This window comes from Myotis myotis, unplaced genomic scaffold, assembly GCF_014108235.1.
Source record: "Myotis myotis isolate mMyoMyo1 unplaced genomic scaffold, mMyoMyo1.p scaffold_m19_p_1, whole genome shotgun sequence".
NCBI lineage: Eukaryota > Metazoa > Chordata > Mammalia > Chiroptera > Vespertilionidae > Myotis > Myotis myotis.
In genome coordinates, this window is record NW_023416313.1 from 27,936,831 (window position 1) to 27,963,648 (window position 26,818).

A 26,818-nucleotide genomic window follows, 5' to 3' on the forward strand; every position below is an offset into this window, starting at 1 on the left:
GTAAAGAAAGAAGCAAAAACATTTGCTGAGACTGAGGTAAGGAATAGGGGAGGTAACTGGAGGTTAAAAAAAAAAAGTTATAATAAAACTGTATTGTGAAGATTAGAAGAGCTTGCCACAGAAGCACGGGAGAATTCTCAAGCAGTGGTGAATGTCTGTTTAAGACTTGTGTCCATTGATTTTTAGTAGAAATGATCTGTTCTATTGTGTGACTTTCTCCAGCAGCTCTCGGCTGTTTGGTTATAGGAGGGAAAAGTTGCTAGCTGGGCCCACTCAGAGCCACAAAAGGCATGGGGAGTGGGGGAGTAAGAGGAATAAGAGCGTTCCAGATATTTCCAGGAGAGTCACTACCATTACAAACCTGTAACCTAAATCAGATAATGAGGGCAATGAACAAAAGAAGGCTGATGAATTAAGAGAAAGTGGTAATAGAGAGCGATAGCATAAGAATACTGATAGGAATGAATATTATGATTCATGAGACTTTGAACTAACAGCTTTGGGGGTGAGGAAACTATGTGACTATGGCATATGATTGATCTTTGTTATCCTGAGTTAGTGACCAGAAAAATATTTGGAGCCAACATGTGTCTCATCCCCAAGTTTGTGTCTCCCCCTGGTGATCTATATCTTTAAAATGTTCATTGGTAATCTTCTTTCCATGAAGATGTGCTCTGAAGAGAGAAGTACACATTCTCATGGATATGACTGTGACTGTAATGACCAACGTGATGTAATAAACTAGACTTGTCACCCTGACCGGTTTGGCTTAGTGGATAGAGTGTCAGCCTGCAGACTGAAGGGTCCCAGGTTCCATTCTGGTCAAGGGCATGTACCTTGATTGTGGGCACATCCCCAGTAGGGGGTGTGCAGGAGGCAGCTGATCGATGTTTCTCTCTAACTCTCTATCTCTCTCCCTTCCTCTCTGTAAAAAATCAATAAAACATATTTTAAAAAAACCACTAGACTTGTCATTTCCCTCCTGCTCCTACATCAGTCCTTCCTCTCATCCTCCATCTTCCTGTGAGTCTTTCTAGGTCTGAGCACTGAAGCCCTGGAGTCCTCTTTGACTTCACCTCCCTATTTCTCTTGTACTCAGACAGTTCACAGCCCTAATGATTATTTCTTCACAGTGTTTCTCATGCCCATCTTCTGTTTCTTTGTTTGTTTTTGTTAATCTGCACTTGAGGATATTTTCCCATTGATTTTTAGAGAGAGTGGAAGGGAGGGGGAGAGACACAGAGAGAAACATCGTTGTGAGAGAGACACATTGATTGGTTGCCTCCCACAAGCACCCCAACCAGGGCCAGGAATAAATCCTGCAACCGAGATACCTGCCCTTGACCAGAATCGAACCTGGGACCCCTCAGTCTGCGGGCTGATGCTCTAGCCAATGAGCCAAACTAGCTAGGGCCCATCTCCTGTTTTCCATTCTCATTTTCATCAGTTCAAGCTAGGGCCCTCTCATGCCTAGACTCTTGTAATCACCTCCCAAAGGCTTTTTCTTACTATAATCTACTCCCTTTCTGTCTTCCTTTGCTTCCAAGTCTTTAATATTTGCCATTATCTTCAGAGTAGAGATCTCATTTATTTTGTCTCCTTATTTACTTTGCAATTTCCCTGAAGTTAAGTATGATATATATACATTTTGGTATCCCTCCTTAAAGAGTCTAGTCTATAATAATCGGCTCTGACATTTGCTGTGTATAACAAGCCCTGTAACACAACTTAATGCAAAAAAAAAACACAAAAAAAAACAAAACAAACAAAAAAAAAAAACACCCCAACAAATTCTTTTGTTTAAGTCTTGCAGACTATTCTGACCTCCTGTACCCAATTTTTATCAGGAGAGCTTTTGAAAGATATACTCCCATGTGACAAGTAATCTATGCTAGATTTCGGCCATTCCTCTAAAATAGCCTTTGGGAATTATCCTAACACAGCTGGATGCATGATTTCAGGCTTTTTTCAGACTGATAACCCCACGACTAAGTGAACTGACTCCACAAGTGACCTGCAATTTTATTTGAACATCTGTAGTCTCTTGGGTATTAGAGGTTGGCAAAATTATAAAGGACATAGAATTTATTTTTCACAAAGCTCTGCTTTTCCTCCATGTTCCTCACAGATATCATTTCCTCTAAACCTAATTCAGGTATAAAATGCTTTTTATGCTGTTTCTTCTATCTTTATCAAAACATCCTTTTTAAGGCACTATTCTATATCTCTCTATATCCATAGCTACAATCAAGTATATAGAAATATATCATTTATTAGCTACTGGTCTTTAATAACTATAATTTATTTCTAATTATAAAATAAACATAAGCTGTGATTAAAAGATTTGCAAAAAAATAAATAAAAGTTATTTAAAATCCTTCAAATAACTAAGTGCATTTCCTTCCAGCCTTTCTAATGCATAAACATTAACTTGCATCTTTTTAAATATAATTAGCAGCATTCTATGTATACAGATCTCTGTTCTGTTTTTTCTTTCATTTAATATTTTAGCAAGACCATAATTTTTCTCAAAAATAGCTTGTTTATAATTAAATAGGTTCTTAAACATTAATCTGGACTGCTGCTTTAAAACAGAATATTCTGAAGCAGACTCTAATTCAGTAGGGAACAAATGTTCAATTTTAACCAATAGCCCAGATGATACTACTACAAGTTCTTTAGACAAGTATGGCGTATCGATTTCTTTACCCGTCCTGTAACAAGCAGCTGGCTGCATCAGCTGTTCTGTTACCAGCATCTTTAACTAGCTCTGCTCTGTTCGTAGCAGCCACACTAAGAATCCACAAGCCTGGATGAATCCCATTATCTACCCTCTACTTTTGCATCCATACCAGAGACCATATTCCAGTCATGCAATTTATCACCACTATAAACTTATCATTTTCTTTGATCATTTCAATAATCACTAATGAGCTCCTAACTGGTCAATCTAATTGATGTTTTCTGTCTTAATCTATGATCAACCCTCTGTAGCGTTACACTGGTTTGCTTAAAACGTACTTATTTCTGCTTAAAACTTATTTTTCCCATAAATTTCACAACCACCTCTCTCTCCTGATATTTCCAATGTCCAACTGACCATTCTCAGTATGATCCCCAGGCTCCTCTTTATCTACTTACTCAGTAGCCTCACCACAGCCCTCTACCTCCTCCAAACTCACTGGTTATCCATTTGGTCTCCATATTTGAGACATCTCCACCTGAAAGTTTCAGAGGTACCTCACACTTAACAGTTTTAGCACTGACCTTATCATCTTCTCCTTATGGCCCAACCCCTCCAGTACACCCTATCTCAGGTAAGACCGTCACCAACTCTGGAGTCATCCTCTATATCTCTTTCTCCCCCTCCCTCACATCCAGTAGGTCACAGAGTTTGAGCTAAGACACAAAATCAGAACACCAAAGCAGACTCCCATGAAAAAGAGACTGGGGGATCAAGATCCACTAATAAATTAAAGAATAGAATGGATGAAACAAAGAGTGGTCTACCACATCCCACGTGGCTCTCCAGTTCCTTCTTTTCCACATAGAATATTTCTTCTCTGACCTAGAATGATCGATGGAGAGTTCAAGGGAGGTTATATGAGGCTCCCACAGAGTCAGACACATGTAAGTTATAAAACTTCTACATCTTATACACCCAGAGAAATGACTAACTTACATGGCAACCTCCAGGGAGCCAAGCCTTATAGAGTCTGTCCTTATCGACTGTAAGTCATCCTTCAGCCAGGGTCATCGGTCAAAGCCTTTACTAGGCCGGGCCTCCTCTTCCTAGAAATGGCATTCATCTACTTCAGTGATGGCGAACCTTTTGAGCTCGGTGTGTCAGCATTTTGAAAAACCCTAACTTAACTCTGGTGCCGTGTCACATATAGAAATTTTTTGATATTTGCAACCATAGTAAAACAAAGACTTATATTTTTGATATTTATGTTATATATTTAAATGCCATTTAACAAAGAAAAAATCAACCAAAAAAATGAGCTCGCCTGTCACCTCTGACACGCGTGTCATAGGTTCGCCATCACTGACCTACTTACTTAGAAAGCCAGTTGACAGGATATTAGACCTCCCTTCTTTTCTTTCTCCCAAGGTATCACCCTGTTAAAGAGAATAAATGAATCATGCTTGCCAGACAGTTTAACTCCTTTTCCTCAGAGTTTAACTGATAACACCACCTTCATAGCTTTAGAACCCATCTCTTTCTCCCTATCACTACTAGAGCACATTGGCTTATCTTTGACCTGAGCCTTTCCAGTAACCACCAACTAACCAAGTAACTTCAGTTTCCCCAGCTCCCTGTGTCACTCTGCTGCCATCTTTTCTTCCTGAATAAGCATACTTGATCATGTCACTTTCTGGCTTAAAATCCTTCGCCTGATATAAAATGTACTGCATCAGCTTTCCTCAGCCTACATTTCCAGATTTCCCCCCAACACAGTATCCAGCCAAACCAAACTAGCCGCTAACAAGCCGTGCCTGGCAAAGCTCCCAAGCACTGATCCGGGGTGCCCACCGTTCTGGCCATAATTTGCAATGTCACCTTTTCCCAAATGCCATCCCTGAACCCTCCATTTAGTGCAGGCACTAAACACCTCCTCTGTATTGCCATTGTTCTTTATAAATAGGTAATAGTTCACTTTAGAAAACCTGGACTTTGAATAAGTTGCTGGGCCAGGTATTTTATATGCATCCTATGATTTAATCCTCAGAGCACCTTCTGAAATATGTACTATCATTCCAATGCGTTTACAAAGGAGGAAGCCAAGGTTTGCAGACTATAAATGACTTACCGATAGTCAGACAAGTATAACTAAAAGGGTTATGATATGAAGGTAGCCCTGGTTTACTTTGCAGCCCGCCTCCTTAAGCCCAGTCATATGTCTCTCCTTATCTATCACACAGCTTCACTAATGATATCAATAAACTTGTGCTAAGTGACAATTTGGTGCCAGAAACAGTGTGAGGTTTACTGAGTGAGACAGAGAGAGTAAATACAATTTAAAAACATCACCCCTTCTAACTGAAGAAACATGAGTTTCAAATTCTAAAAACCTACCTAGCACATACCATCCTTCTCAACTTCTATCAAGAAATGGTAACTGAGTGTCAGACACAGTGCAAGACTTCATGCCACAGGAAGGGGAGAGCAGAGCTATTATGAAATTACTAGAGGCCCGGTGCACAAATTCGTGCATGGGTGGAGTCCCTCAGCCTGGCAGGCGATCGGGGCCAATCGGGGCAGTCTCACCCAGTCCTGATCTGGGCCGATCGGGGGGGGAGGGACTGCGGGAGGTTGGCTGTGGGAGGGCACTGACTACCAGGGGGAAGCTCCTGCATTGAGCGTCTGCCCCCTGGTGATCAGTGTGCATCATAGCAACTGGTCGACCAGTCGTTCGGTCGTAATGGTCGCTTAGGCTTTTAAATATATAGATCCCTGTAACTCAATTGGCCAAAACATCTGCGTCAGGTTTCACAGTGAATTTCTCTGGGAAGTTAAAGTCACTAGTAATTGCTGCCATTCCTGATTTTCTATGGAGTACAGGCGTTATTATTAGTGTTGCCTGTGATTTTCCTACATCTGCTCTACATCTCACACTTCACAAACGTAAATTCACATTTAATTGCCAGGCAAGAGTTATTCACCTGGCAAATAGCTGGGGCAGAACCTCAGCTTGTATCTTACCTATTATAAGAACATGAGGAATTTCCTTAGCCAGCTTCTTCCTCACATTCTACCCCCAAACAATCTATGTGTTGTTACTACTAGTTCAATTTACACCACACGATTCAACTGAAGTGCTAAAAACACCTGGCAAGTATCATCTTGTTGTGCTAAGATCATTCTTCGGGGGAGAGATGGGGAAATAGTCTCAAAGTACTTGAGTGATTTTTGTGGAACAATAAGTGGAAAGTGACAGAAGCAAATGGTTTACCAAAATCCTCTAATTTCCTCTAACGCTTGCCAGAATCCATATACACTGTAGCATTACTACAACTATAGTCTAACAATGTAGCACACATCCATTTACCCTAGGCTCTAGCTTTTAGAATGACATTCTTCCACAATATGAATGCTATTCCTCAGGCATTTTTTATTTCCAGGCTGTGCTCCTACTTTCTATACTTTTTCCTCAGTGATAACTTGCACTGAAATGATGAGATTAAAATTACTAGTCTCATTTCTATTGTGCATACATTAGTATATAAAGGAATGCCCATAAAGGGAGTTGTGCAGTGATGTCTTGGCACAAATTAGACGTGTGAGAATATTAAAATATTTGCAGGTATTTTAATAAAAGTGATCATCTTTCAGATGTTCTCAAATGCTAATGAGACACCGAGTGTACAGGCTACAGTGACTGGGCATGAAGAGACTGAAAATAATTTCCTAACTGGACTCCTGAGTGTGATCCATGTTCCACCTCCAAGTAGTCCTCCTACAGACCATCATTCATTCTGGGGAGGCTGGGCACAGGGCATCAAGGTGTTGGGGAGAAGCGGCCTGTGGCTGCGCCAGCAGATTCTTTGTTCTCAGTTCCCTGACGGTGGCAAAGGCAGCAGCTACTTCAGTGGCGGTTCCCCAGTGAAGTCTTATGAGCTCAGACTAGAGTCTTTTCCTTGAATCCTTCCTTTGATTCTATAAGATATGCATATCCTTAATAAATCCCCTCAACTTAAACTAACTAGAGTGCATTTGGTTTTAATGCGGCTAAGAAATATAACTTGGACTAGGGACGATGGCCCCGTTTTGCAATAGCAAAACCTGAAGGATGCTACGGGTTCAATGTAGCAGAGAGGCAATCAGGTGGTTGGCCGCAGGATAACAAGGTTACAGATGGGGAAACTGGCAACAACTATTACATGATGGTGACCATTTGATCAGATGATGATCTGTTGTACTTTAGAAGGTAGATGGGTGCCAACTATAGCTGTAGCACAAAATAAATGCCAGGGAATTTCAGAATATTAGTGTGTAGTGTTTGCTCCTGCCTCTTTCAGCAAAGTCTAATAAGGGAGAAAGACCCACTTAGCAAGCCCACCAAAAGAGGCAGAAGAAGACACAGGTCTTGCAAAGGAGGTGCTCTTTAATCCTTCTGCCTGAAGCCCATAAGAGAAGGTGAAGGAGAGTCCTATAATTTGGACATTTAGGGAGCTATTTCTATACTACCAACCCAAGTAGTTAAAGGTTGTGGCTACATAATAGCAAGTAATGTTCCAAGGACTTAATGGCCTGTGTCAAAAGAGCACAGAGTTTCTAACTGGTCAGAGACTGAACTGCTTGAGCATCCAAAATACCATTGACCGAAATGCTCAAATATGAAAATATCCAGAATTTCACAACTACGAGAGAGAGAGAGAGAGAGAGAGAGAGAGAGAGAGCACAAAGATGACAACTACCACAACAGAAAAGGGGGAAAAAAAGAAAGCACTGCCCTGGCCGGTTTGGCTCAGTGGATAGAGCGTCAGCCTTCGGACTCAAGGGTCCCAGGTTCGATTCCGGTCAGGGGCACGTACCTTGGTTGCGGGCACGTCCCCAGTGGGGAGTGTGCAGGGGGCAGCTGATCGATGTTTCTCTCTAAAAGAAAGCACTGAAATACCACAACAACAGCTACAATTCACTGAATATTATTGAAAATTACTAGAGAACCAATTCCTTACTATGAAAAATGACAAGAAATAAGAATTATTCATTTCCCTGCCTTTTCTCTATGAACTATATTTTAGTAGTTTTTGAGAAAAGTTATAAGATTCCACCTACCAAATGTAGAATGACAAAATTAGAAAAGTCATAATTTTGCAGTCCCTAATGTAATATTTGCATCAGATAATGGTCACCAATGGTAAAACTACTAGATAAATGTTTGATGGGAGTCAGGCTGACACCATTCACATCTCCTGATAGTTATCATTAAAAATGGGACAACCTGATACTTGTGGAATGATCACCTGTGAGATGAAATATTAATGGAGCACACAGAATCACCATGATCACCTTGGCAACCCCCCCCAAAAAAAAGAAGCTGAGTTAAATATGCTCAATTTAATATTCACTTACAAATAATATAGGGACAGAGAAAGCATGCAGCTACATACAGAACATGGGGCATTAATCAAGTCAACAGACCCTGTTTCTAGAAACAAACTGATGGTGATACATGTGAAGAGACAGAGAGAGGCAGAGAGATAGAGAGAGATAGAGATAGAGATAGAGATAGATAGAGATAGAGATAGAGATAGAGATAGAGATAGAGATAGAGATAGATGAGAGAGAGAGAAATAGAGATGGAGATGGACAGAGGAAAAGAGAGAGGAGGAGCTATCCTATATTAATTAAGAGACAGGCACATAAAAATAAAATGTACAATCCCGACTTCAAAAAAAGAAACAGCTAAAAAACATACCTTTGAGGCAATCTAAGAAATATGATTATGGATTATATATCAGATATTGCCAAAATCATTATGCATCTAGTTAAAGTTGATAATGGAATAGTGTTGATATAAAAAAAATACCCATTCTTTGTTTATATGTAGATTTGAAATAACATAATATTTTGGAGTTGCTTTAAAATGCTTTAGCAAAAAAAAAAAAAAAAAAAAAAAGATCAGAGATGCAATTATATTTTTATTACTGTTGAATCTAGAAGGTGAATATATGGGAGTTTTTTTGAACAACTGTCTTTTTTCCATTATGTTAAAATGTTCACAATACAAAAACTTAAGTTTAAAAAACAGCAGTAACTAAATATAACCACGAAAGTGCAGCCTTAGCAGGAGGTACAACTCTTTCACACAGTAGATCGCCCTGCTGACAAAGCTGGCACCACACTCCAAAACCTTTCATTTGAGAGGGGAAATGAGTGATTCAGAGAGGCCACAAAATAGCTCTCAGGTATAAAAATTACATTCGAGGAGATATTTTCGCTCTTAATTCACTCATGAAACTGACCAAAAGTCCACTACAATTTTGCCAGAAACTGCAAAACTGGCCATCAATAGCATAAGGTATTTAATCCTTAAAGCCACCTGCAAGCTGCTAAACCTGCAAAATCAGGAAGTGAGCTGTGAAGTCGGTGCAGCCTCAAAGAGGGTGCACGGCCCAAATGCCTGCCTCCGGAGTGGCCAGGGAAGACAATCAGCAGGTAAGAATCTCCCAGAAGGCAAAGGAAGAGACCATGGAGCACAACAGGCAAGGGAGACGGCTCCACAGCAAAACCAGGTGCTGCCAGATAGGTTTAACAAGGCATTTACAGTGAGGCCTTGACTTACGAGTTTAATTCGTTCTGAGACCGAGCTCGTTAAGGAGCTCGTTAACTCAAATTACTCTATCAACTCAATGCAAAAATTTGGCCGAGAGACAGCTGGTATCTCAAAAAACTCGTTAGTCGGGACACTCTAAGTCAAGGCCCCACTGTATTCTACTGGCAGGAAAGGGAATCTCTGACGTGCCTGCCCAGCAGAATTTGCTGCAAGACCTGCGATGCAATATGGGCTCCATTCTCCTGTTCTTGGACCACAAGCTTTCACTGAAGTCATCCTGCTCCCATCTGATCTGTTTATTGACTGCATTGAGGGCAAATGACATCTATTAAAATATTAATTCATAAGAGACCCTTCTACAAGGAATCACCTTCCTACCTCATACAATATACTGTATGTACATCGCCCAAGATGGAGGCAGGGTCGATAAGACTCGGGGGTCTCCCTTTTGAGAAGAAGGATAGTAAACATTCATTTGCATGAAGAGTAATTTCATCATTTTATGCAGGAGCATGTGTTTGTGATGCTGTTGCTGCCATTGAAATTTGAATAGGAATAGAAAGTAGCCTAAGATTAGACCAAAGAGCAGTGGTTCTCAACCTTTGGTCACGACCCCTTTGGTGGTAGAACGACCCTTTCACAGGCGTCGCCTAAGACCATCCTGCATATCAGATATTTACATTACGATTCATAACAGTAGCAACATTACAGTTATGAAGTAGCAACGAAAATAATTTGATGGTTGGGTCGCAACATGAGGAACTGTATTTAAAGGGTCAGAAGGTTGAGAACCACTGCCATAGAGGGTCTTCTTGACCTGCTTACTCAAAATCTTTCCAATACCCTTCTAATCTACAGAGACTGGTGAACTAAAAATTACCTTTCCATCATTAGTAATTAGAGAGATGAAATTGAAAACAACAATGAACTATCCTATCACTTTTCTTCTATTTTTGCAACAATTAGAAAACTGGATTTTGACAAGTTAGCAGGGAAGTGGAGATAATGACATTCTCGTGTGCTATTCTTACAAGTGAAAACTGGTGTACTCATTTGGAGAGCAATCTGACAGTACTTAACCAAGTGCATCCCCAATGGCCCACTAATTTCCCTCCTAGATATATATTTTAAAAGTTCTCACACAGGTCCACAGTAGGCTCAGCCATGACAGGTGGAAGAAATCTAAATGTGGATCATCAGTGAGGGTAGAGGTTAGTTAGGGCAAGTACACACCAGGAAGTACGTTTCAGTAATCAATCAGAAGGGCACTTAAAAAGGAAAGGATCTTAAAAAGAAAGTTCTTAATGACAGACATATGTATGTAAATTGATAATATATAAAAGTTAAAACAGAATATATATTTTACAGTAATGCATAAGGATATACATTAAAGAAATTAGAAAGGTTGTTTCTGGGGGTGAAATGGTAGAAACTAATTGGTTTAACTTTCTTAAATATATTTTTTATTGATTTCAGAGAGGAAGGGAGGGGGGGAGAGATAGAATATCAATGATGAGTGAGAATCATTGATCGGCTGCCTCCTGCATGCCCCTGCCCCTCCCACTGCAGATTGAGCCTGAAACCTGGGCATGTGCCCTTGACCGGAATCGAACCTGGAACCCTTCAGTCCGCAGGCCAATGCTCTATCCACTGAGCCAGATAGGCTAGGGCTAACTTTTTAAAATAATAATAAAAATAAGAAATATGCTTGCACAAAGAAATCTTGATAATGTGCCATGAAGATTTGTTATTATTGTTATGTTTAAAACACCATTTCCTAAGCTCTCTTATGGCTAAGAATCCACATGTCATTCATGTTGCACAACTAGACACTTGTGAACTGAGGAATATGAGACAGGCAGTGTGCTGACAATAGATTTTGTTGTTACAGATCATGGCAGAGGTGGTGTGGCGCTAGACCATGGCAGCTTCCTAATTCTAAACTTGCACATCATTGCAAGGCAACACCATCCTTGGCAGCTCTATTCTTGGTGTGGTTGGGAATCATTTCCTGGAAGCTCAGTTCTCCCAGGCTATCTGTGAGCTATCTGTATTACACTTATTAAGTTTTTTCCAACTTCAGCTATCTAGAGTGGAGTCTGCTTTCCGCAACTAACACCTCTGAAAAACACATGGAGTTGAAAAACCATTGTCTCGTCAAACTTTTCCCAGATTTGCTACAAGATAAAGAATTTGAGCCCTAGCCGGTTGGGCTCAGTGGATAGAGTGTTGGCCTGCGGACTGAAAGGTCCCGGGTTCGATTCCGGTCAAGGGCATGTACCTTGGTTGCGGGCACATCCCCAGTAGGGGGTGTGCAGGAGGCAGCTGATCGATGTTTCTCTCTCATCAATGTTTCTAACTATCCCTTTCCCTTCCTCTCTGTAAAAAATCAATAAAATATATTTTTTTAAAAAGAATTTGAAATGGCAGTATTGCTTTGCTAAGGCTGCCGTAACAAAGTATAAACTGGGTAGCTTAAACAACAAAAATTGATTCTCTCCCAGTGCTAAAGGCTAGAAGCCTGTCATCAAGGTGTTGGAAGGGTTAGTTCTTCCTGAGAAATGTGAGGCAGAATCTGTTCCGTGCTTCTCTCCTAGTTTCTGGTGGTTTGCTGGCGATCGTCAGCATCCCTTACTTTGTAGATGCATGAGCCTGGTCTCTGCTTTTATGTTCACATGGTGTGCCCCCAGTGGGCATGCCCGTCTCTATCTCTACGTCCAAAAGATCTGAGGTCCACCAGAATGACCTCATTTTAACTTGATTTCCTCTGTAAAGACCTTGTTTCCAAAAAAGGTCACACTCTGAGGCACTAGGGTTTCAGGCATCAACATATTTTTTGAGGGGGAACACAATTCAACCCATAAAATACTACACACAACTTAACAAAAAGTATAGCCATTAGTCCCTAGACCTCGGTGCTTGTACTAAAACTGGGGTAGATCTGTTATTCCTTTTCTTAGTTTTATCAAATACTGGGTATTACTGAGCTTCACAGTATGAATGCTAAGTATCAAGTGAGAATTATGATAAATAAGGCTTCATAATGGTAGCTATAAAACAGACAGCATACAATAACTTAAGTTTACAATCCAAACATGCTAACACGGAAAGTAAAAACTAGAATAGTGTAAGTGGTTCCTGCATGCCAAAGAACCATATTAGTCCAGCAGGAAAAAAGTAAACAATTATACTAAGCTACAGAATGTCAATGCTGCACTTCCTAGCAGATTTATTCATGGTTCCTTTCACCAGCAACATCAACAATTCTATGTCTTCTTAACAATTTCTATATCTTTTTATTCCAAAGCAAATATATATCTTTTATGTTGTCAGTGAAGCATGCTAACCCAACCTTCCACAGATCCACTTGACTGAAATGAAACGGAATACCTCATACCCATTTCAAATTCAAATTTAACCTTAATTATGGACTAAGGCAACCAGGAAAAGCCTTCATGTTAATTTGACTTTAGAATTTCTTCATGAAGAATAGGCAACATTTCTAAGAAATAAGGCAAATCCAGTCCCTTGAACAGGCTGTGCATTTCTTCAAGTGGTAATATCTCTCAGAAATGGAATCAGGCTAATACAGAAACTAGAAAGTTCATCACTTTCAAATTACTGAGTTTATCTCTAAAAAGGCAATGTCAATATAAGGTCAAGATCAATATTAGTGTGACATTTTTCTAAAACAACTGGGTCATTATTCAGCCACAGTCTATAGGGCAAATATTTTTAATTACCAGGAGCACCATGGAGTCATACTGATGCTTCCCCTACACACACACACTCAAATTCACGCCTAGATTCTTGTGAATGGAAGTTAATAAGAAATATAGTTGGTCTTTGGCAATAAGCAGGGCCATCTTACTGAGCCTCAGAAGCTGGGTATTGCGCATCTATTACTACCACATCTTTAGCAGCTAACCGACTGTTTCACATATAATATTGGTTAATGAGTGCATTAATTAATATAAAGAGCTAAATAAGAGATATGACTCATTAGCTTAGATGAATCTACTCTGGATTTCTCTCAGTTCGAAAGATTTTATATTTCTAAATTTTTTTTTAAAACCATTAAATGAGATAGTGAGTGAAAAGATATATACCCTCAATAAATACCTTCAACACACTCATTAAGAAAAGACAGTCTGAAACACTAAAATAAAAACAAATAAATTTTATTCAGCACAGATTACTTTAAACATATTACTTATGGAATCCCATGGAAGTAAGATGGAAAGGGTCAATTTCTAACATTTGCTATATAAAGAAATGAAATACAGAAGAAGAACATAGCACAAAATAAAATAAATCTTCATGCGGAAAATTAAAACTATAGCTCAAGGACTTCTATTGCCAAATCTTGTTTATTCTAAGTCAAGACCAACATTAGATGGACTAATCCCCAAAATTACCAAAGAGAGCAGACCAATAATTTGTAATTGCCATGCCTGTTTCTTCCCACTACTCACTACGAAGTTACCTCTGTAGCAACTTTTCCTTATCAGAAATAGATGTCACCAAACCGAATTCAAGAACACATTTTGTTTTCTTGATGATATCTCACTGTGGTTTTGATTTGCATTTCCCTGATTAGTGATGCTGAACATTGTTCATGTGCCTATTGGCATTTTGATGTCTTCTTTAGAAAAAAATGTCTATTTAGTTCTGCCCATTTTAATTGGATTGGTTCTTTTTTGTTATTAAATTGACTGAATTCTTTATATTTTGGATATTACTCCTTACTTGGTATATGGTTAGTAAAATTTTTCTCCCATTCTGTAAATTGTCTTTTCATTTTATTAATTGTTTATTTTGCTCTGTAAAAGCTTTTGAGTTTTATGTAGTCCCATTTGATGATTTTTCTTTTTTGTGTGAATGTACTTTTTGTTTTATGTTCAAAATGTATGCCAAGATCAATATTGATGAGCTTCTCCTCTAAGTTTTCTCCTAGGAGTTGTATGGTATTAGGTCTTATGTTTTAAACCTTTGATCCACTTTGAGTTAATTTTTGTGTGTGGTGTGAGATAGGGGTTAAATTTCACTGTCCTGTATGTGTTTCTCTAGTTTTCTTAGCACTAAGCATTTTCCCATCTTGCGTACACTGAAGGAACCATAGGTAGCAAAATCTCAGACATCTCTTGTAGCAATTAGAGATATATCCCCTAGGGCAAAGGAAAATAAGGAGAATATAAACAAATGGGACTGCATCAAAATGAAAAGCTTCTGCATAACAAAAGAAACCATCAACAAAATGAAAAGAGAGCCCACAGCATGGGAGAACATATTTGCCACTAATTCATCTGCTAAGGGGTTAATTTTCAAACTATATAGGGAACACTTAACCAAATGAAGACCAACAATCCAATTAAAAAATGGGCAAAGGACCTAAATAGACACATCTCCAAAATGGACATACAGAAGGCCAAGAGACTTGAGAAAAATGCTCAAAGTCACTAATCATCTGAGAGATGCAAATTAAAATGACAATGAGGTATTACCTCACACCTGTCAGAATGGCTATCATCAACAAATCAACAAATGACAAGTGGTGGTGAGGATGTGGAGGAAAAGGTAACCCTAGTACATGCAGGTGGTAATGTAGACTGGTGCAGCCACTGTGGAAAACAGTATGGAGTTTCCTCAAAAAATTAAATATGGAATTCCCATTTGACCCAGTGATCCCACTTCTAGGAATATATCCTAAGAAACCCAAAATACCAATCAGAAAGAATATATGCACCCCTATGTTCATAGCAGTGTAATTTACAAAAGCTAAGATTTGGAAACAGCCCAAGTGCCCATCAGCAGATGAGTGGATAAAAAAACTGTGGTACATCTACACAATGGAATACTACACAACTGTATAAAAGAAAGAAGTCTTACCATTTGCAACAGCATGCATGGAACTGGAGTATTATGCTAAGTGAAATAAGCCAGTCAGAGAAAGATAAGTACCACATGATCTCACTCATATGTGGAATCTAACAAATAAAATAAACTGATGAACAAAATGGGTTCAGAGACATAGAAGCATGAAATAGACTGTCAAATTGTAGAAGGAAGGCAGGGGAGGGTGGGTGGGTGGGTGGGTGGGTGGGAAGAGATTTACCAAAGAACTTATATGCATAACCCATCGACACAGACAATAGGGTGGTGAAGGCCTAGGGTGGGGGTGTGGGTGGGCTACAAGAGGTCAATGGGGGAAAAGGGGGACATATGTAATACTTTCAACAATAAAGATTTTTTTTATTAAATTTTTAAAATATATTTCATTGAATTTTTACAGAGAGGAAGGGAGAGGGATAGAGAATTAGAAACATTGATGAGAGAGAAACATCGATCAGCTGCCTCCTGCACACCCCCATTGGGGATGCACCTGCAACCAAGGTACATGCTCTTGACTGGAATTGAACCCAGGACCCTTCAGTCTGCAGGTCCACGCTCTAGCCACTGAGCCAAAATGGTTAGGGCTAAAATTTTAAAAAATAAAAATCTAGTAAGATGAATTAGACTTCACATCCCAGTTCAACAATAGCATGAATTCCTAGATCTGGCACTCTCATACAGCACAACAAAAATGGGTATACAGAGAAATCCTAGAGAAGGGTGTACTTTGGCACCACATGTTACTCAGTCAACATATGGAGCGCAAAACCCAAAACGCTGTAACAGAAGATCAATAAATCAGTAATATGGCAAACTCACCGATTATGAGAAATGAAGGACATGTGTAATGCTAGTTTTAACTATGGTGGTCTGTGTATCACATTTCAAGCAGATGTTGTGAAAAACAGCCAGAAATACACATAACAGACACCCCCTCAAAAAAGAAAGCCCAATAAATCACTGGTTTTCTTCAAGAAAGAGCAACCCATCTTAATTATTAAAAGAGTAATATGAAAGGTAATAGTACTAGTATATGTTGCAGATTTTACTGTAAGAGAATTGATAAAATAATGAGTTATGACTGTGAATAGATAAGAGTGTCCATGTAGCTAAATGAAGCTGGTATTCCATGTTTAATGTTCTGTATATAACCTTTAGCATTACAACCCAGTGACTTGGATATAGTCAGAAAATACTGCCAAAATTTCAAGTCCTAGCGGGCAGCGTTAAAACACTTCTTGGCGCTGAATCAGAAAAGGCTTCTGTTGGAGTTAATCCAAAGAAACTAACTGGAGTGTGATTCGCAAAGCCAGGTGACTTGAACTTGGCCTGAAAATTTCAAGTTCCAGGAAATAACTTGGTTATTAAACTGGTTGTTTCAAACTTCTGAAAGTTTATTACACTATCATTTAATTGCAAAATAATTCTCCAATTAACTTTAAAATGTAATAAATTATACTTACTATAAATTAAAATTTAACATTAACAAGAATAATAAAATCTGTCCTCTATTACTTATAATTGTTAACAGCTAACCTTTGTAAACTTTTACTACAGGTCAAGCACTGTTTTAAGCACATTATGTTTATTCTCAAATCCTATTAAATTGGTACTATAATTATATTAAACTGGTGAGGAAACTGAGACACTGAACAATTAAATAATTTAACCAATATCACACATTTGGCAAATAGCAAGTGTTGCAATTACTGAACTATATGCCACTCTCTTCCTATTTATACAGGAGCAAAAGGAGGCAGGTGAGGAGACGAAACTGGCATTTGAGTGTATAAACTACAATTCTCCAGTTTTAGGAAAGCTTCAAACTAAGTTCATGTGCAGCCTGAATTTAAAAGTGTGTTAACATGACTGATGCATGTTATACACTAAATAAATATTTGTTGAAAGTACTGTGTCAAAAGGAAAAATAAAAGGTAAGGCCCTCTTCTGTATTTGAAACATAGTGGACAAACAAGGTCATCCAATAATTTTGTTTTTAATGAGTAACACTGATATTCATTTTAATTAAAGACCGCTGAACAAAGTAATTATATGCTGTATACTTCCATCATTACCTAAACTGAATAAGATGGAAATACAAATATTTTCAGTGTATTTTCATTTCCAATTTTAAAAGGAATCCCGTCCAAAATAATTTGTGAAAATATGCCGCAAACTATATAAAACATAAAATAAGTGTATGTATAATAGTATTCAATATCAACTTTACATAATAAATTTAAAGTGACAACTAAATTAGGCTGTCCAATGACTGGAATACCACTTCAAAAGAGCAGTATTTAATCTGAAATTTTCCCCTACAGGGTAATTAATGAGGAAAGTTTTAGGTTGCTTCCTTAGATTTCTGGGATTTTTATGAGTGAATCTCAGAGCTCATTAGTTATATGAATACTCTGCAAAAGGTTATTCATAATATGACTATTTATTTTGTTAACATTTCTTCTAGCCCCAGAAGTGAAATATTCTGAATTCCAAATATCTCTCTCAAATTACCTTATTAGTTAAATTGCCTGAGTTTCCAACTTCAATATACTATTTTAAGGACCACTTTTTTTTTCATAAGTTAGAGATAACCTGTTATTATCTCTTTAAAATCTAACTAATGAACATTTTTATTGTCTAAAGTTTTACATATCTCTTCTTTTTCCCCAACTGACCCCCACCCCAGCCATTCCCACCTGGGCAAGCCCCCACTGCCCCAGTGTCTGTGTCCATTGGTTATGCTAATATGCATGCATACAAGTCCTTTGGTTGCTCTCTAATCCCCCCCACCCCCTACCATTTGTCTCTGGATTTATTCTTGTTAATGAACATTTTTAAGTCCACAACTTTCTAGGGCAAAAAGACCAAATCTATGAAAGATTCCAAAATGCAAGAAACTTAACTGCAGAACACATGCTTATATCTGCTCTAACAAAAATCACTAACCACAAAAAGAGTCAAAAGTTCATTTCATCTCATCTTCTGAAATGCTTGAAAATATATCCATGTTGAAATGATAAATGTTTAAAATCTCAAATGTTAATAAGGGATAAGATGTAAAGAATACTGCTAAACAGTTTAATTACTTAAATATAGTGAAGAGATATTATATATATGCAGTAAAAAAAAAAAAACCACCTTCCTTTGGGTGGCTTTTCTATCTTTTTATTACTGTGCAACTTGTAATAGCACTTCGATATAATTAAGACAACTCGATTTTTATCCACCACTTCGGTGGACACTTTCTTTGCTTCTCTGTGGAAATGCTTTGTTTTCTCAGAAAATCCACTCTATTTAAAAAGACAATCTAACTCTACGACTGAGCCTGCTGTGTCTTATCACACTGCCTCAAAGGTTCCTAGAATATACAATGAGCACCTTCCAATCAAGCTTGTGCCTGTGCAAGGAGACTTCCCACTTCTCCAGTCAAAATAAAGTGCAAAAAAAAATTGTCTCATTCCCAAGCAGTGAGTAAATTACCAAAATAAACAAATACAATTAAAACTGGTTTGTTTCTATCATAGACGGCCAATGGTACGCTCCCTAATAGTACAGGCACATTTCAAAGCTTCTTGTGTCTTGCCAAAGAAACACTGTTTGCCAAATGATGTTCCTGCTGCCATCCCAGCTGGCTTTTCATTTTCCCAAACAGCTCTCTAGTTGTGGCCCTCCTCGCTGTCTAAACACCACTGAGAACTGAGCCTGCCCCGCCTCCCCACCCCCCAAGCCCCAGTGATATTCCGTGGAGTTCTTGAACTTGATCCACAGGGCCCCCTCCTGAAGCGCACTGCACAAAGCATCACGCCAAATGCTTTCCAAAACCTCTCCTCATTCCCTCATTTCCGAATATCCCAGGGTTTATTCCCCCTGGGAAAGTCAACTCAAACTCCCCACCCCCTTTGCATTTGAGATGTCCAGAAGGAGGGGTCTCTTCCCTCTTCTCTCTCTCTCTCTCTCTCTCTCTCTCTCTCTCTCTCTCTCTCTCTCTCTCTCTCTCTCTCACACACACACACACACACACACACACACACACACAGTCCCTTCCTAATCTCCAGCCCTGACAACAGCACTCAGACATGCACACTCTTTGGTTCCCTCCACCTTCCGCCGTCCAAAACACCCAACAATTAGGGATGACAAGCGGCGCGGGGGAAATCTGAGGTTTCTCTGGGTCGATGGAGACCTCTTTCCCACCAGGCGCTCACGCCACCGCCCCCTGAGGGGCTCTGGAGGCACAGCCAACACTTCTCAGGTTGCCTCCTGCTGAAACCACCCCTCCTTGGGCGCTCGTGCGCCTAGACCCGTACCAACCGGAGGTGATCCGGCGGCGCGCGGCGGCGCCTCCCTGCTACCCTGCCCTCAAAGAGGAAACACTGGGACGCACCTGTATTGATCCCCAGGCGTCCCGCAGGCGCCGAGAGAAAAAGGAGAACCCCTGTGCCCAGCCAGTTCTCCCAGGCCCCCTCCTTGCCCTCCGCCGCAGAAGGGAGCCCAGGGCTGCCAGGTGCAGGGTGGAGGAGAGGGCAAAATCAGTGAAGTTCAGACAGAGGACTGTGTAGGGACCACGCGCTGCTAAGGGACCAAGTGGAGATCGCTAAAGCAGAAGGCGTACAGCCAGTGGCGGGGCGCGCAGGGAGAGCCCCCCGCGCTCATTAATGAACCAGCGCCCCCTGAGACACCCTGTCCGTCTGGGTGGCGGGGAACAGGACATGCGGACACGGCGAACTTACGGAAGAAGATGTACTCGGTGTAGCTGCTCCAGATCTTGTCGTCGCGGTACTGGTTGACGAAGGCGGCGGTGCCCGAGGAGTTGCACGCCACCATGTGGAAGCCGGCCTCGGACAGGCGATCGAACGCCTGCTCCAAGTAGGTGAACTTGAGGTAGAAGCGGGACGTGTACTTCTCGGGAGGGCGGTCGGGGTCGCGGCTCTCGTTGAGCGTGTCTCCAAAGACCTCCTTGGCCAGCGCGATGCGCCCGCACACCATGATGCGCGCCACCCGCCGGAACTTGGCGTCCGCCTGGTTGTCGCGCACGGTGGTGTAGGAGCCGCGGTAGCCGAGCGTCAGGAAGCCCGAGCGCTTGTCCGGCGCCCCGCCGCCGCCGCCGCCGCCGTGCGCTCCGGGGCCCGAGGGCGCGGCCGCCGCCCCCCGCAGGAGGAGCGCGTCGCTGCTGCCCTGCGAGAGGTTGTCCTCCAGGTCGCTCTGGCAGCCCTCGTCGTTGAGCGAGTTCTGCTTGGTGACCTTGGGCGACAGCAGCTTGACCAGGTCGGGGAGCTGGAAGTACTCGGCCTCGCGCAGGAGGCGCTCCTTCTCGGGAAAGTGCTCCGGGAGCGCGAGCTGCTTGTCCCGCAGGAAGTCCAGCACGTACCTGAAGAGGAAGCCGTCGCGGTCGATGAAGAAGCGCGCCCGGCTGTCCCTGGGCAGCTCGCCCCGGCGCCGCGCGCCGCCCCGGGGGCTGGAGGGCGAGAACATCGCGGCCAGAGTGCTGTCCGGGACGCTGAGCAGCGTCGAGTGCTTGGTCACATAGACCTGGCCGCCCACGTTCAGCTCCACCACCTCGGGGAAGGGCGAGGGCGCGCAGGACCCCGGGGCCGCGGCTGCCGACGCCCCGGGCGAGGCGGACGAGGAGACCATCTCGCTAATGGGCAGGATGGTGGTGCCCACGCTGCCCGTGTCCTTCAAAGCCATGGTCCGCCCCGCCTCCGACCGAGGGACCAGGGAGAGCCGCACTTTCTCGATCGATCCCGAAGCCCCTGCCCTGCACCCCCGGGGGGTTCCCGGGCCTTGGCGCGCGCTGGGTGCGCCCTCGGACCGGGCGGCACGTTCCTCCGGCCGGGGCGGCCCGGTTCAGGGCTCGGGGCAGCGGCGGCGGCCCCGGCGCTCGGGCTCCATCGGGGGAGCGAAGCGCAGGAGAGGAGCTCAGCGGGAGCGGCGGCGGCGGCGGCGGAGGCGCTGGGAGGAGCGGCCGCTCCTTTGGGGCGACGGCGGGGAAGAGTGCGAGAGACTTGCCAAAGGCTCTGGCGCGGCCGCTCGCCTCCCCGCGGGGAGGGCGGGAGGAGGGTCGGAGCGCAGGAAACTCGCCGCCCCGGCGGCTGGCGAGCGCGCCGCGAGTGCCGAGCGCGGACCGTGGCGCTCACTACTCCGCTCCGCCGGGGAGGCGGCACTGACGTCAAGCCCAGGATTGGGACCCGAGCCACAGCTGTCATTTAAAGAGATAAGCGCCAGCCGCGGGCTGCGGGCTCCGCCGCTAGGGGGCGCAGCCGGGGCCGAGCCGGGAGGCGACGCTACTTGGCTGGGAGCCGGATTCGTGGGCAGGGAACCTCCGAAAACAAATGGAAAGGGGACAGCAACTCTATTTTATTCCCTCCTTCTGTACATCTGTGCGTTCCTCCCTGTCTCCCTCCTTCTCTCCCTTCCTTACCTCCCTCGCCCCCGTTCACTCCGGAAAACTAGTTTTGTTGTTGTTGTTTTGTTTTGTTTCACTCTTGCATTAAAGTGGAAAATGGAGTAGAGAGGGGAGGAGGGTGAATTATAACAAAAAATTCCAATCTTCTAATCTTTATTTACTATGTTGACCTGAGAGCAGTGACTGCAAAAAGACTAAGTGGGGGGGTTAATCCCTTATAATGGTTTTACCATGGATGTTAAAGTGCAGGCAGAAATGTCGGAAGGTCTGTTACAATCAAATGTCATGATTACTTATTTAACTGCATGAGCTACATGCAGTTGAAGAATTTTTTAAAATTAAAATCTGATTTCAGTTCCCAAGACGAATAAAGGACTATATCTAACATGATTGTTTTCTTCTGTCATCGTCTCAGTATTTGACTCATAGGAGATGCTTAACAAACGTGTATGGAGGAGGGGACAGTGCCAGGAGGAAACAGGAGGGGACAGTGCCAGGAGGAAACAGCTCTGTTTGTTCCTAGTTTCCAATCCTGATCATCTCTTCGTTAATCTCTCCATTCCCCTTTCAACTAGAGCAAGAGAAATGGCTTATGTTTTATTGGTCTTTTAACTCCAAGGATCGGGTCACAAATAAAAATGATCTGTATTTAAGCTCACCTTAATTTCCATTGTATACAGCACAAGTACGATCTGCAAGATCAGCATTATTTGTCATAAAGAGTGATGACAGAAATGCAAATGAGAATCTTCTTTATGGTGCGGGAGAAATGAACATGCTACCCATCCTTTTGTGTTCATAAATATAAAGACTCATTCCTTTACAAAGTGCTGAAGTGAAGAGTATCCTGTGCCACAAAATAGTTTCTTCAAACACTAGCATAGTAATGTAGATGAACCTTATCCATTAAAAGTTAAAATACACAGATTTTAATGTTTTTTTAATTCAATGCTTTAGGATTCCTTCTCTTTGAACACACCAGAAAAGCACTAGATTTGTGATAACATTTTTTATAAGTAACACATTATTCTTTGGAGCATTGCAAACTACATTTAATTCATTGATCCTTATAAGCCATATCCGCAGAAAATGTTACACCAATTTTGAAGTTATAGCACCTGAGGCAGAGAGAACCTAATGGGCCAATGAAAGAACACAAATATTGCCAAAGGCCTAAGACTTTGAAACCGGGTTTGTAATAAGCATCTTCATGCAATCTTTTTATTTATTTTGTGCAAGGCAGCTGGAAGTTGTACAAAACAACAACAAACAAACACCTCACGTATTTGTAATTCTAAGCAAAAGCCTGAGGTTCTTTCCAATATCAGAAGCTTTGTGGTTTTTAGAGCAGTGCTGTCCTGTAAAAATGTGCGATTTACCTAATTTAAATATTCTAATAGCCACATTTAAAAAAGTAAAAATGAAATTGGTAACACTTTATTTCTACAATATATTTTACTTAGCCCAATATCGCCAAACTATTACCATTTCAACATGCAATCAATATGAAAATGTATTAATGATGTAATTTATATTTTTTCATACTAGATATTCAAAATATAGTATGCATTTTACACTGATAATACATCTCAATAAGAACTAGCCATATTTCACATGCTCAATAGCCACATGTGGCTAGCACAGCTCTCGAGCATTCGTGACTCTTAAATACCCACTTGCTTTAAGAATTAGGCGAGATAACATGTCTTTTAAAAGATTTTATTACAGAACTTGTAATGAGAGGAGCTGGAATTCAACACTTGAATAGAATCGAAAGAAGAAATAAAATAATATAACTCTATCAGTGGGATAATTGTGGTTTCCCTTTCATACCCATCACACCCCCATGATGGTGGGTGAAATTTGAGTCAGTTTTGCTTTTCATTCTTATGAAAAACGGGCCAAGACAAGGGTCTATGACTTCTTGCAAGGTAAGAAGTAAAATGTTTGCTGCCAGAGCAGGGCCAACATTGGCAGAAATGACAATATAGGACAGAAATGACCATCAACAAATTCAACAACTGCTGTAGAAACGGGGAAATTGCAAAGCAGACTATCTATAATAATAAAAGTGTGATATGCTAATTAGACCGGACAGCCGAACGACCTTCCAGATGTCCTCCTGGACAGCCTTCCAGACGAAGCTGGGGCTGCGAGGGCCTAGGCAAGCTGCCACAACTGCAAGGGCCGAGGCCGCAGCAGCTGCGAGGGCTGAGCCTCTTGCACAAATTTCGTGCATGGGGCCTCTAGTAAAACTATATTTTAGTTCGCCTCAAAATCTCACATACCAGTTTGAGAATTTCAATGATGCTATGAAATGGAAACCTTTGCAAATGAAGCATTTAGGAAACTACAAGTATCAGTGCTGGATGTGCATGTTATATAGCATATACCAGCAATTTAAAGATCTTAATATATTGATATGAGTTCTTGCTCTATATTACAATTATTACAGAAGCATTATTAAAGGTTAGGTAACACTTGGTAAAACCCTAGGAAATTAAGTACCCAAAGACATTAATGAAAGCTTGTATAGATTATGATGCGATGTATCTGAGCACTTAATGCCTGACACATAAAAAGTAATCGGTTGCCCGGCAGGCGTGGCTCAGTGGTTGATGGTCGACCTATGAACCAGGAGGTCATGGGTCAATTCCCAGTCAGGGCACAAGCCCAGGTTGCTGGCTTGATCAGCAGTAGGAAGCGTTCAGGGGCAACTGATCAATGATTCTCTCTCATCATTGATGTTTCTATCTCTGGCCCCCTCCCCTTCCTCTCTGAAATCAATAAAATTATTTTTTAAAGTAATCAATAGATGTTTATGAATAAAACTATTTTCATATTAACTTATATAATGTAAAGGTCATGTTTTTGGAGGTAGCTAAGCGGGTAAGAATATATGTTTTGAGGATAGTTTAATAAGATGATCTAGTATTTCATATTGCCCAGTTGGTTATCTCCTTAAAACACAACTTAGCTCCTCAAAGCTTGGGGGAAAGGGCAACCTAATCTCCCATAACATTAGAACACCTGGGGGAAAATTGCGGTCTGGAGAGTAGGGATAATATCCTGATCCAAAATGGATTCTAAGCCCCTTCAGATAACGTAAACCAGGAGCCTAAAACTGGCATTCTTATATACATAATTAAATATTGTCAATTCCGTGCTGTAACTTAAAAAAAATGTTTCAATTGTTGAAAAAACAATCTAAAATGTAAGCCAATGCTAATTTCTCCTCACCACCAGATTTTCTTTGGAAATGTCCCCAAGTTATAAGCTTTATTTTAATTTGTTATTTTGAGTAGTGACTATTAATTGATGAGTTTGACTCCACCATTAAAACCCTAATCACAGCAGGAATTCAATGGTTTCCTATACTTTTAAGCTTTTTGTCTTATCTAATATGTTTGTCCAGTGAATTATTTAGATAATAACTCCAAGACACTTGATGCTCCTCAAAGGAAGTCACTATGGAACCCAAATAGTGTTATTAAAATATTATATTTCTCCTATGATGCTTGCCTTGTCTCCAATGGGAGCACAGGGTGAGTTGGATTTGTGAAATTAATCCTTCAACCTAAGGTTTACAGTTAGTGAAATGCTTGATAACTATCTTAAATCGAAAAAGAAGCAATCAAGGCCCTGGCCAACGTTGCAGGTTGCAGGTTTGAACTCTGGTCAGGGCATATACAAAAAGTAATCAGGAAATAAGTAAATAAGTTTGATATCTCTCTCTCTCTCTCTCTCTCTCTCTCTCTCTCTCTCTCTCTCTCTCTCTCTCTCTCCCCCCTCACTCACTCTGTTCCTAAAAATCAATTTAAAATAAATAAAAACAATCAATCAAAATTTTAAAATAAATGTCCCCTGGAAAATCTACCATTAAAAATTATGAATGTATGTGTAGATGCTGATAGTTTGATATAAATGAAAACTATTTAATTGCCCTAGCCGGTTTGGCTCAGTGGATGAAGCGTCGACCTGCAGACTAAAGGGTCCCAGGTTCAATTCCAATCAAGGGCATGTACCTGGGTTGCGGGCACATCCCCAGTAGGAGGTGTGCAGGAGGCAGCTGATCGATGTTTCTCTCTCATCGATGTTTCTAATTCTCTATCCCTCTCCCTTCCTCTCTGTAAAAAATCAATAAAATATATTTAAAAAAAAAAAAAAGAAAAAAACTATTTAATTACAAGTAGTATTGCTTCTCTTGTCACTGGGATTTTTTTACATGAAATACTGAACATTATGTCAAGTGACTTAGGTCCTTGGTAGTGCTTAATTATCTGAGCCTGTGACAGTAACTTCACCAAATTAATAAGCTAAACTGTATCAAATAGCTAATTTTGTAAAAACTTGCAAAATTTGGCAATTTCATATGGTTCAACTTAGCAGTTTTCAGTAATAAGGGCAATGATCTAGCACCATATCACTACATGCTTAAATATTTAGAACTGTGCATTTCATAACAAGTTTTAAACATGCATATGTAAATGTGTTAAATCTTTATAATTTTTCACACAAAAAAGTTATGCCTACTACTTTACTCTTGGTTCTCTTAGCACTTAAATATAGCCTGTATAAATAACAATCTCTCTCTCTCTCTCTCTCTCTATATATATATATATAGATATATATATATATATATATATATATATATATATATATATATATATATGCCTAAGCGACCATTACAACCAAATGACTGGAATGACTGGAACGACCAGTAGCTATGATGACCACCAATCAGCAGGAGCTGCCCCTTGGTGGTCAGTGCACTCCCACAGTGAGAGCACCACTCAGCCAAAAGCCAGGCTCATGGCTGGCAAGCACAGCAGCAGTGGTGGGAGCTTCTCCAGCTTCCGTGGCAGCTCTAAGGAGCGGCAAGTGGCCCAGGAGCTCTGAGCAGCCTAGGAGCACTGAGCCAGATGGCACCCGACCTGGCTCAGGCTCCTCCCAGCTACCTGCCACTTTGTGCACTGCTACACCCCCAAGGGATCTCAGATTGCGAGAGGGAGCAGTCCAGACTGAAGGACCCCCAACCAACCGGTGCACAAATCTGTGCACTGTGCCTCCAGTCTATTTATATTTGGGTTGTATGTGTTCTGAATTATCCTTCATATGGGTCTGTTTTCCATCTCTACCTAGATAACAAACTCTTTGAAAACAGGGATGATTCTCCCGTTGTTTTATTTCCAGTTCAGTGTTCTACACACAGGAAGCTCAAAATGATGATGGG

General features: G+C 41.2%; 1 protein-coding gene across 2 annotated transcripts in view; it reads right to left on the bottom strand.

Annotated features, from left to right (window-relative positions):
• KCTD8 (potassium channel tetramerization domain containing 8) overlaps positions 1 to 21,341 on the bottom strand; it is a 210,689-nt gene extending 189,348 nt beyond the window's left edge. Inside the window, exons 1-2 of one of the 2 annotated variants that reach the window (XM_036332622.1) lie at positions 19,910 to 21,341; positions 15,706 to 16,505 (exon numbers count right to left, since the gene is read on the bottom strand). In XM_036332622.1, the coding sequence (XP_036188515.1) occupies positions 16,462 to 16,505; positions 19,910 to 20,867 (1,002 nt within the window). In that variant the 5' untranslated portion in view covers positions 20,868 to 21,341 and the 3' untranslated portion in view covers positions 15,706 to 16,461. Of the gene's footprint in view, positions 1 to 15,705; positions 16,506 to 19,909 lie in introns of those variants that run through there. The other variant, XM_036332612.1, reaches the window with a different exon arrangement.
• Between the last annotated feature and the right edge of the window lie 5,477 nt (positions 21,342 to 26,818).